The 12,518-nt window shown below is 37.1% G+C and overlaps 1 protein-coding gene across 3 annotated transcripts in view; it reads left to right on the top strand.

The window, feature by feature from the left end:
- PPIG (peptidylprolyl isomerase G) overlaps positions 1-12,518 on the top strand; it is a 28,385-nt gene that overhangs the window by 5,479 nt on the left and 10,388 nt on the right. For all 3 annotated transcript variants that reach the window (XM_068138640.1, XM_068138639.1, XM_068138641.1), the window contains 7 exons: positions 1,212-1,291; positions 1,398-1,472; positions 3,661-3,768; positions 4,238-4,282; positions 6,222-6,309; positions 7,494-7,523; positions 7,614-7,753. In XM_068138640.1, coding sequence (XP_067994741.1) covers positions 1,231-1,291; positions 1,398-1,472; positions 3,661-3,768; positions 4,238-4,282; positions 6,222-6,309; positions 7,494-7,523; positions 7,614-7,753 — 547 coding nt within the window. In that variant the 5' untranslated portion in view covers positions 1,212-1,230. The remainder of the gene's footprint in view (positions 1-1,211; positions 1,292-1,397; positions 1,473-3,660; positions 3,769-4,237; positions 4,283-6,221; positions 6,310-7,493; positions 7,524-7,613; positions 7,754-12,518) is intronic.

Raw genomic sequence — 12,518 nt, 5'->3', positions numbered from 1 at the left:
AAGACCCTTAAGATCATTGACTCAAACTGTATACCTAGCACTAACAAATTCACCACTAAATTATGTCTGTAAGCACCACATCTACACGTCTTATAAATAGTTCCAAGGGTAGTGACTCAAAAGAGATAAGCAATGACATAAAAGGAAAAGAAACTGTAAGAGTCCCAAATAATTTTGCTTAGCAATAACTGCAAAAAGCGACATGTTTGTTTTTTTCATGTATAATGGTTAGGATCCTAATTAGAGCAGCTCCTGATAACTGCAGTGACAGGAATCCAAGAAACATGTTCCTAAAAAGTAGAATACTTAGTGCTGACCATGACAATACATTGTGATTTGTCAAGTTGTAACCATCATAAGTTAATGTCCATTCCTTGACCATTCTCTTTATTTGTGGCAGAAGTTCTGAAAGTATGCCTACTTGACTTGTGCAATTATTACTCACCTGCAGTAGTTAAAAGTTCAGCATCCTGGGTTGTCCCCCTTTCTGTGCTCCTGCACAAGCAGTATATTCTCACTTGAGCAGCTTTGGTTCATGGCCCAGGAAATTAACAGTAGCTATGATGAACTGAACTGGGTTGTGGACCGCAGCAGCTCATGTATTACCAAGAAGAACAGGCCTGATTTGAGTTGGTAACCTTGACCAGAGGTATGAGTTGGCATCTGGAAACGGCAGCCTCCTCAGCCACTAATACTGACTGTAACAGAGATTGCAAAATAGTCTTTTAAGCAGTTGGAAGTTGCAAAAAGTTGTTTGAAAGCAGTCAAATAAGCTGGTTGGTCTCAAAGGTGGTTTTGGGTTTCTTTTGCTCTCTTTCACCTTATTTTACCTAGGATCTACAATTTTAGGAGCAAACAACTTAGATGATTTCCTATGCTATCTGAATAGCATAGGACTCAAAGCTTTATTATCTGTATTCCTTACAGTATCTTTTCTTTTTTGCATTTCCTCATCTGAAGTATGACACTCAAATTTAATACTGTTGCAGAAAAAGTGAAAAAAAAAAAAGAGTCATTTGGGTCTACAAAACATGAACAGAACCTAAAATGCTTTGCGTTTCCTGAACCTTTAAAAGTACTTAGGCTTGCTATCTGTTTTTTTTGAAAGCTTGCTTTCCTGCAGTTTTTGTTGTATTTGTAAAATCTGCATTGGCTTATACACAGTTTCTCTGCACAAAAGGAAAACTAAACTTTATTTTTATCACTTACAGCATTTGAACTTTTGAAGCCATGGGAGTAAAGGTCCAGAGACCTCGTTGCTTTTTTGACATAGCCATCAATAACGTACCTGGTAAGAAAATTAAAATACACATTTAGTGATATGATATTCATATATACACACACATAAAAGTAATGCAAATACCAATTCATAATGAATGTGGCTTTTTCCTTTACAGCTGGAAGAGTAGTCTTTGAACTGTTTTCAGATGTATGTCCAAAGACATGTGAAAATTTTCGCTGCCTTTGCACAGGTTTGTGGATTTTTAATTTTGTTCATAATCTTTAATGTAATATGATACTAGGTAGTTTGTAGTTGGCGTTATTTTTCCTGACATTTTCCTTCATATAAAGATAAGATACCCATTGATACTGGGTATGTCTAGAGATTTAGGTGAGTATTTACATACATTTGGTATAGAATTGAAGCAGTTGTAGCTCTGGCGTAGTATGTTGCAAAGAGTATATGTTAATCAACTTTAAATACAGGCACAGTAAGCTGATTTTCTGTTACTAGCATAGATACTACTAGAGACCAGCCATGCAGACTTAGTTTTCAGTCATGATACTCTTGAGGTATTTGAAAGGTATTTCTGGTATTAATTAGTTCTTTTGGGTTGTTAATGGTTTTTTGGTTTTGTGGTGTTTTGGGTTTGTTGTGGCAGGAGTTGGTGGATTTTTTTTTTGGTGGTTTGTTGTGTTGGGTTTTTTTTTGATACTGGTGATTTCCACTCCTGTTGAAATTCAGATTATTTCTTGGACAAAATACTGAGAGGATTCTGTCCTGGAAGCATTTCCAAACAGAATTACTGTCCTGTGAACTGTATGCTTTTGTTGAAAGTGATGAAAGTTTCACTGAATTTAAATATATTATCCCAAGGATAATTCTGCAAATGCATAAGTAGCATGCATGCTTTCTGTCTTCAGCATTTTCTGCTTCTTTCCAGTTCTGTTGTTTTTCAGGTCAAAGCTCTGTAGCTGTTAATGTTGAATCACTCAGCAGTACTAATAGGATCTGAATCAGGTGTGGGTACATAATTACATTCATATTAAGTTAGCTAGAACAGCAAGTGCACCATTCATGATGATTGTAGGAATGTAGGTATTATTTGATCCGACATTAGTTTTACTGGCACTGAATCAGATTATCAAAATCTGTTAATAAATTTGAACCTTGAAGTTGTTCTTTTTAATGGTTGTATGTTACCAGTTGACAATGGCGTTCTTGATCTGCTATCAACTGACCAAAAGTGCTAATGCTTTAAATTTTTTACTTGAAGTCTTTCAGCATCATTTCAGGTCAGGAACAAGTACTGCTAAGTTTATGCTTAATTGCTGGCCTTAGAAATCAAATTCAGATGCTGAACTACTTTGCTGTGGGTTTTTTAATGTTTTTTAAGAATAGTGGGGAAAATTTATAGGCAGAGTTTATGGTAGTCGTGATCAGGAAGTTAATTCACAATTTTCTTACTCATTCATGGGAGGGAGCAAGGAGGTTTTGAAGAGTATATGCTACCTACTTCAAACTGGGATCAACAGCTCCATGTTTTCCTAGTATACATACGTTAGGCATATGCCAAAGGAGTGGAACACACTTACCAAAGTTCCTATCAAAAGTGTGTTCTTACCAAAAGTTCCTGTCAAAAGCGTTTTTTTCTGGCTAGCTAGATCCATATGGAGCCATCAGTCTGTTACAAATAGTTAAGAAAGAGGCCTTGACAAAAGCTTCCGGTTTAATAGCTCAGAATAAGATTATGGGAAGATACAGTCTAATGGTTTGCCAGTACAGATAGGAAGAGATCCTTTTCCTTCCAATGTATTTCCACTCATTGCTTTACTGTTACCTTTGGGTTCATTTGCAGGACTTGCCATGAGCCATTCATCCTGCTAACTTAGCAGAGACCTTATCTATTCAAGGGTAGCAGGGAAAGTAGATATTGTAGATGAAGCAAGGAGTCTGCTTATGGGTCTTGGGCACCAGAGCTGGTGTAAGCGAGTAAGATGGAAATTGTAATAATTATCAGAGCAGGGAACAAGGCTCCTCCTCTTTCCCATGCCTCTTTGTTTTTACTATGAGCTTTTATGGTACCTCAACCTTGTCATGTTGTAGCTGAAGAGCTGAGTGTTTACTGCATGCTTCTGAGCAATGGCACTTAAACCTAAACTGACTTTTATTTCAGTCAATCTTCATGGAAGAGACAGAGTTGTATACTGATGTCATTAAGGAATTCTTTGGGTACAGCTGTAGAGACAGAATGTAATTTCTGCTCTGCCTTCTTAAGCATTAATTTATTCATGCTATAAGTATGTGTCTGCCTCACAAGCTAATTTTTTAGAGATTAGCACATTATTTTGATTAAGGGCCTGTATAGCCTTTTTGTAGTGGGGATTCTATGGGCACAGGGAGTAATTACGGTTTTTGTTTCTCCTCTCCTCCTTTAGGTGAAAAGGGTACAGGAAAATCCACCCAAAAGCCATTGCATTACAAAAGTTGTCTATTTCACAGGGTCGTGAAAGATTTTATGATCCAAGGAGGTGACTTCAGTGAAGGTATGACGTGAATCTTTGAAAAAACTTTAGTGCTTATGTAATAGAATATTGTGGGAGTTCTGTGTAACATCACTTATACTCTGATTCAACTCTGTTTTTGGTTTTTTCTCGCTTTTGTTTGATGAATCTTTACAGGAGTACTTACATACTAAACTTACAAATGTGCATGTGCATACACACGCTTTTCCTTCATTATTTCAGTACTCTAAGTACTTTCTATTGAAAGGTTTGAATGTGAGGGTAAAATATATCTCTGCTGGGAAATAATTAAAAAAAAGAGTGACTTTTGGAGAGTACTTTCTTATTTTTCAAATTCACTTTGAAACTATGGTTCATATCTTCATAGTCTTACCATATCTCAAGTAGTAATGTCAGTGACTTGTATGCAGCTGGATCAGGGTTTTGTATTATAAAGCACCTTCATAATAAGTCTCTTAACCACTGAATTGTAAATGTCACTTCTTTCAAGGAAATGGCAGGGGAGGAGAATCCATTTATGGGGGCTTTTTTGAAGGTAAGAGTTTCAACAGTCTGTTGGTGTTATTACAAGCTTTACATTCTTTACAATCACTTTTACATAGTCTTGGTTTGGTTAAACCTGAACTCCACTGTTGTTGGGGTTTTTTTAAGAGGTCTTAGAGACCTTTGTCCAATTTAGGTTATTTTATTTTGCTTTTAAGGTATGAACCTCTTTAATGAATGAAAAATTAAACACAAACTCCTTGAAATTCGTCCATTTTACCAGATTTACATTTTTATAACTGTTTCTGAGTATACACTTTTGGCTTGGCCAGCTAGCTAAAAGTTGGGAGCCGTGTTTTCTTGCAGTGAAAAGGACAAAGGTGTGGTGAAGTCAGGTTTCCTTGTAAATGTTTATTTAAAATAAAACATGAAGCCCTGCTTTCTTGAACCCAAGTGCAACTAATGATAGAGAGCCTATCAGTTTCTCACAGCCCTGGTTCTTTTTCAGTCAGTGTTGCAGAAGAGGTACATGTTCTGCATTCCAATGTGTTTTTGAGCCTGTGTTTGTCCAGAATGTGGTGGAGCATCTGTATTTCTTGAGGCAGGTTTTGTATTACACCTAAACCCCTGTGATGCCTGTCTGCCACCAACAGAAGTGGTTATGCTCCTCCCTCTTCTCCTTTTTTCCCCCTTTTTTTAATATTTGCTCTTGCTTGCAGCAAATAAGCTAAAGAGATAGTGACTATTTTAGGAAGGTCAGGCTGCAGTTTTATATTAGACCTTGAGTTGAATAGATGGTTTGCAGCTGCCAAAACAAGGAGATCTTACCTTGCACTAATCAGGTCAAACTTCCAGCTATTCAACTTGCTTAAATGCTCAAAGATTATTTCAGAAGAAAAATAATATATTTCTGTATTAGTGAGTGGACCCAATTCAGTAATTTGTCAATCATCAGAACCAACACAAATGATTAGTGGCTTTTGAGGAAATGTATAGTTGAGGGAGGTAGAAGGAGCAAAACCTCTACCTACCTTATAGCAGTTGCAGGACAAGTGTTCAGCTCAGCCACAGTTGTGAACCTGAGTTCACAGGAGTTCCTTTTTGGATTCCTTAAGCAACTCACCATAGGATTAGACTGCTCTTGATATCTGTGCCAGATAGAAGTTGTAAAGGTGGATGGAAAATGAGTGGCACTGTCCCTTGCAATGCTAGTGACACTGTGTGATGTGAAACCTTAGCCTTACAGTTAGAATATGTCTTTGTACTGCCATCTGTATTTAAACAACATTGAGCAAACTTCCCTGTCTGAAGAGTTTGAATCCCCCACCAGCTTTTATTCTGTTTTGGAAAAAGAGGGAGATACGTTAATCTGCTACAGAGATGAAAAATAAGGAATAGTAATTGCATTTTGCAGTTTCATTGAGATTTAGTTTGAATGATTGTAATGATTTGCTCATCAGAAGTGGGATTCATTCATATTAAACTTACTTTCTTAATGATAGGCTTGATAAGTTCATCTCTGTTTGACAAACAAGTGGCTTGGGATTGTGGTCGATTGGGTACCTTTGTGTATTAAAAAAAACAGTAAAGCAACAAACTGCCCAAAAATGAGACGTTTCCTAATAGTTAATGCACAGCTGAAAAACTTCTGCTCCAAAGAGACAAGGATCAGTATGTGCAGAACAGAGAGAACAGTGTCTTAAAATGATGAAGCCTTTGCTAATATTAGTAGGAAGCAAATCTTTTGAACAAGAATACTCTTTTTTTCCCCCTCAGGGTATTAACAGTTAATTCATATTTCTCCTAATGTAATTGCATTCTTTTGAATGGAAGGAATTACATGTTTTTAAAACAGGTGTTACTTTGAATCTATTTTTAATATAACTTCAAGTGACTGGCATATTTATTTAATAAGGATGAATTAAGTTAGATTGTAGCATTTATCTAAGCATACATAACGTATTTAAAGTCACTGAAAACCCTTTCTTTAGATGAAAGCTTTGCTGTAAAGCACAACAAAGAATTTCTCCTTTCAATGGCTAACCGAGGGAAAGATACAAATGGTTCACAGTTCTTCATGTAAGTATTGTACTGTTGTGAAACGTGTGTGGTTTGCTATTTGTAAGCAGTAAAAGGAATCCTTTTAAATTTTGAAGACTAGCTTCTGTGCACATGCAAAGTTGATGGCTTTTCACAAAGTTGCATCAAAGTAGCCGTTTTCTTAATACACCTCACTATTAATTGCTTTTATGTTTAGTGCTTATTGACTCTGCAGAAGAGCTTTTGGTAGTTTTCTGTAGCTGTGTTCTAACTTGGACAATAAAGCAGACCTGTTAGTTCCTCTTACCATTTTTTTTTTAACCAGTATTGTCAGAAGGGAGTAGAACAGCTCTAGGGGTTCTCAAAAGTAGTAGAGAAGTTGGGTTTTGGTTGGGTGTTGTTGGTCACAAAGTGACTTTCTAGTGCAGTCACATTTGCAGTTAAAACTTAAAAAACATTGCAGTAGACTCTTCTCAAATCTAGTTTATCAACAGAAAACATTTTTGAAATGCACCACTCTTACCCATGTTTTATGATCTTAACTAATGTGAGTTGTGGATGTCATTTCAGATTAGACCCTTATTTTGGGATTTCTGACTGTTCATTACTGTAATTATCCCAGTTTTCTACTTCTTGCCATGGCTGACATCTGTATGCCTTATTAATGCTGGAATAGGGAAAAGCTGAAAGAAAGTAAATTCAACTTTCATATCAAATAATCTATATGCACTGAATTTTTTCTGTATTTTTTCCATTATTTTCTAATGTACTGAAAGCTATTTGCAGCTTTCCTGCCCTGAGAAAGTTGCCTTAAATTTTATATCTCTTCCTGGTAGTATTTATATAGTTTACTAAACAGAATACTTAGCATCTTCATATAGGATATAATATCTGAAAATGTGTGTGCTTGTTCAGTAAAATGTGATAAAGTAATGACATGAATAGGTAGTTTAATGGATAAAATATTTAAAGTAATGACATGAATAGGTAGTTTAATGGATAAAATATTTAAAGTAATGACATGAATAGGTAGTTTAATGGATAAAATATTTAATGCATTTAACTGCATGCAAACTTAATATATACTGGTTTTGTTAAATTTTACTAGTTCACTCAAAATAATTTTTGCCTTCATATATATATATGACATGCTTCAAATGCTGACTGCCTTCCACTAATAGTGACTTTGTCTTTCTCTTTAAATTAAAATCTGGAAACGACAGAACAACTAAACCTACACCTCACTTAGATGGGTAAATATCTTTTATCTTACTACGTTTGTTTGGGAACTGCCTTGAGAAAATTCAGTACTAAGAAGTCTTAATTCTGTTTAAATTCTTCAGACATCATGTTGTTTTTGGACAAGTCATCTCAGGTCAGGAAGTTGTGAGAGAAATAGAAAACCAGAAAACAGATGCATCTAGTAAACCCTATGCTGAAGTACGCATACTGAGTTGTGGAGAGTTAATTCCAAAGTCCAAAGGTAAAGTTGAACTGTACATTTACGTAGATGCAAACTATGAGGTAATTTTGCTGATTTTCTTTGCTGTTGGTTACTTGGAAAAATATTCAGGAATTTACCTGTGATGCATGGAAGGCCAGTTGGTGAAAAGGTGAACATTGCAGTACAGTCTGTCTCCTAAAAAACTTTAAAGGTGTTGATGCAGAAGACGTTAAAGAAGCATTGTATATGCTTTTTTTGAAGTTGCTCATGTCTTAGATTTCCATATACTAGCCAAACCACAGTACAAAGCTGGCTACCTTAAGAAAATAGATGGTAGTCTGACTTTGATAACTGCTGCTTTTTACCTTTTTTTTTTTTCCTTTTCCATTTTTTCCCCCTTTTTTTTAGTTTTCCCAGATATTTAACTTATTTCGAGTTTCTTAAAGGTAAATCTTCAGAACAGGCCCTTAGAGTAGAAAAGCCTGGGATTACCCTTTAGCAGATACCCTCTTAAAGTTACTCTAAAGTATATTCAACAGCAGTATGTCAAAACCCGTCTTTCTTTCTGGAAGGGGTGCCTTGCTCTGCCATTCCAGAGCTGTACATGGCTCATCCATTGGAGATTGGATTCTGCCTCTCACACAAAGCATGCCTCAGTCTAAGATGCTGCTGTCACTCTGGAGAATCTTAGTAGAGAAAACCCAGGATGTGTGTTTGGTAGGGACTATGTTACAGATCATCATGCTTTTTCTTATTCATAGCATCTTCTGCGGATATATACTGTGAAGAGTTGTGCCATGAATATTGAATCATGAGACATGAATAGCTCTTCCTTTGGCCTAAGGAAAGCAGTCATTCAGACATGAGCTTTTTAGTTTTTTCTTTCCTTTTTGATGCAATCTGTTGTGATATATAAATACATCCTGTAGTGATGTCTAGCAGAGTGACTTGGGAGTGTGAAATGATCTCTTAAATACCTTGGAATTCCAAGCAAAGTTATTTAAAGGCTCCTGACTTCTCAAAGATTCTAGAACTTCTTAGATTAACTGAGAAGTCACCCTGTGTGTTAGGAAATAATTCTGGGTTTTTTGGACAGTACCAAAGAGCATTGTATCAGTTAGAAAATGCACAGGTGGCATAGATTAGAGAATGAAATAAAACCATACAGATGCAGAACGAATGAAGCTCGTGCGTGAGATGCTCTGTATATGTCTTCCCATGTTTGCTGCACTCCCTTTTTCAGTCTACTGTAGACATTTGAAACTGAATGACTGGATTGAAGTTTTGGCACAGCACCAAGCAGTCTAACTGAAAGCCTTTAGGCAGAGTTTTAAAGTACTTGTCCTCAAAAGAGTGAGTAAAACACATACAAAACGTTTTGGTGCATTTTTTCTTTTTTTTTTTTTTTTTGCTTTAACTTTGCCTGAAAGAGAACACATCTGACTGTCTGTGTCCTTGCACTTTTTTGCCTCGGTACTGCTGGGATCCTGAAAACAGACTGCTCTTTGTAGCTGATATGGTGTGCCTTGAAGGGTAACTGGTGCCAGGGCAATGGCATAACACATTCAGTGGGCTATAAGGCACAGTACTAGATAGTGGTGGGCATCAGGAGTGCTTGGAAAAGAAGGCCTTATAGGCACCAAGATCAGGTAGGTGGAGGGCAGAGCTCAGTGCAGGAACATGTGAGCCCTCATGGGCACCAAGGTAGAGCCAAGCTGATGAAGATGGTGCTGTCCAGCAGACCATGATGGAGGTCCTGGTGAATGAAGAATCCTGCTATTGAAATGGAAAACCTCTCTGTAGGACCTGCACAGAGAAATCTTCCACTACTGTGAGAGGTGGTAGTATGGCTGATACTTTGCTAAATGCACAACATGGAAACACTTAATGAGCTGTGTTGACCTGAGGCAGTGGAGGTAGGAACAGTTTGTCATCACATCATCAGAAGGAAATTTGCCAGGCTGCAGTCCAAAATTGACGAGTGGAGCAGGAGAGACCCTTGCACTTGTCACTATCTAGAAGAGGACAGGGAGTCCAGATAGGAGGAGCAGTTTCTGAGACGTGAGTAGTGTCATCGAAAATCATTGACAGTGGATCTCTTACTATGGAGGACAAAAAGGAACTGTTACTGTGAAATATGAGGAAATTTACCAGAAGAGACTGCTTCTAAGAATTTATTGTTAAGACAAAGAAATAAGGCTTCCAGTGAAGGAAATAAAATGGCAAATTTCAGTGGGAGGATGCATTATGACAGCATGGGAGGCTTAAACTAATACATTGTATGAACTTGTCTGGTAGGCACACAAGGGAATTGGACACAATAGAAAAATATTTATACCAAGCATCCAAATTCTATTAGGTTAAGGTTGCATTGATTTTTGTGTCATGCTGAGTGTGCAGGTGGAATGTTTTGTGAAGGAAGCAAATCTGTCTGTGGAGAATTAGATGATTTAGGGATGAGTAGATGATGACTTTACTTAGTTAACTTTACTGGATGCTATGTGAATCAAAGGATACAACAATCATAATTAAAATATTGCAGATACCTAGATTAGAAGCTTTCACCTGGGATTTCGGAGGAAGATCATCTATAACAGTGGAGTGTCTGTGCTCTTTCTGGTTTGGTTGGTTGGTTTGGTATTTTTCGTGGCGGGGAGGGTTGTGTGGTTTTGTCTTTTTATTCCTTAGAGTTGGAGGAGTTAGTGCAAATGAGTGTGAGAAGGTAAATCATTAAAGCAGAACGTCTCTGGCCAAGTGGTATAATTTTTAGAAAATCTTAAAGGATCAGGGAAAATCCAGAAAGTTGCACGGGGTGGGGGGAAAGGCAAAAAGACAAGTATTAAGCAATTGGAAAGGTCATTATGGACTAGCTGAACTAACACAATTCTCAAGGAAAAATGTGGAACAAGTAGCATAATACTAATTTTCTTAAAGACAAATGGGAGTTTGATACCAGTTAACGAAGTTTAGCTGCATGGTTGGAGATTATGGCTTTGGTTAATCAAATGAATATCTTGGATGTTTTCAAGAATGGAAAACACTGATATTCTGATTCAAAACCAAAAAAATTAAACAGCTTTGTGCACTGGGCAGATTTTAACAAGAGCTTGTAATGAAGATTTTTCATGAGAAGTGTACTTCTAGGGGTTTCTGCACAGAGCAGTGTAAGATCTGATTTGTGATCTTTATTATGACTCTCTAGAATCACTGCTCCTAAAAGTGGGCCTTTTGCAATTAAGGCAGATTATGACTGCCTTCACAATTCATGGGCAAACAACATTGCAATTAGGTCATTCTATCAGTTCAGTTTCTTTTTTTGGAAAGGAAAGAAAAAAAGTACCAGAACAAACAATTAAGCACTGATACAGAGTACAAAGTTTGATATATAGGAATTATGATCTCTTTGGCGTAAGAGCAGTCCTAGAAAGGTAGTCTGGATTTTTGATTCATTTGTCCTCCCTTTCCACTTTCTTACCCATTCAACCCCTGAGTACTCATTTATTCTGCAGGCTTGTTACACATCACTGTCAGCCCTCTTTCTATCTGCTAGCTGCTTTGAACAGTTGTTTCAGCCTTTTCTAGTTCAGATTTATTTATTTGTAGTTGTCCTAGTGAACTGGCCATTAGGTATAAGCTGGTTTGGTTTTCTTTCTTCCCCCCCCCCCCCCCCTTTTTTTTTTTTTTCTTTTCCCCCTTCTGTTGTTGCAATTGTATGGTGGGTTGCTTTTCTACAAAAACATGTATGACCAGAGGCATTTGTGATACAGGACTCCTCACAGTAATAAAGTCATCTAATCAGTGAGACTCAAGTATGGTAGAGTTCCCTAAAGGATGTCTCTGAGGACTTGATTACTGTGTATAATCGCTGTTTAGAAGCAGTGGGACTGTCTGTAAGCAGTGAAAGCCATCATAGGAATCTGTGGCAAGAAATTAAAGCAAGATGCATGCAAAACACTCTCAACAGCAATGTGATTTAAAACTGGGAAAAAATACTAGCGCTTGTTACACTCTCTCTGTATACACATATATTTGGACAGTCTAAAACTGATCCACACTATTACAAAGACTTTTTATTAAATAGAGTGTATTAATAAGAACATCAAGCAAAGAGAACATTGAGAAAAGAGACTGGGTGCTTTAGTCTGGATCAACAGGAAGCATTTTGCAAGAAGCTCTTAAAATACCTAATGAAAAGCAGCTGACTTCAGTCAGCAGGCTGTCCTGAAGGGGTTAGACAGCCTGCTAGTTTATACTGCACCTAGTAATGACCAAAAGACTAATGCAGTCTATAAAGCGCAGAGATTGTGTTTTAGTTGGTTGTAAGGCATTTGTGAGTCTGTGTCAAATAAACACAAAGAAAACACCATGTAAAAAAAATCTGTAGAAGTCATCCAGGTGTGACTTGTGTTGATGATGCTAATCTGAAAAATTAATGCAGTTTAATTGTGACAGTCTCAAATTTCATCCACTGTCCCAGTGTGGGGATTCAGTAGTGTGTGGAAGAAAAAATGGTATCCATAAGGAGTGTCACCACAAAAAGGCCAAGATGCTGTACTTATTTCTGCTGAGATTTTTCTACACCATGTATTTGTTCCACTGTTACCTGAATTAAGCCCCAGCTAGCTTCCTGTCATCCTGAATGGAGTAAAATTGCACAGCTTCATATATTTGAAATGTTACCCTTTTACTTGCAGTAGCTATATAGACAACAGAAATTAATATTAAGTGATGACTCTATGAGTGAGAGCGTAATTGTTGCTTCTCTGAGAAATGCTGACTTTTCTCCATTACGAACCCACAGCTG

This window comes from Melanerpes formicivorus, unplaced genomic scaffold (assembly GCF_026170545.1).
Source record: "Melanerpes formicivorus ecotype bairdi unplaced genomic scaffold, bMelFor1.0.p_v2 SCAF_5, whole genome shotgun sequence".
Classification (NCBI taxonomy): Eukaryota; Metazoa; Chordata; class Aves; order Piciformes; family Picidae; genus Melanerpes; species Melanerpes formicivorus.
This window is presented reverse-complemented; position numbering and strand designations above follow the sequence as displayed.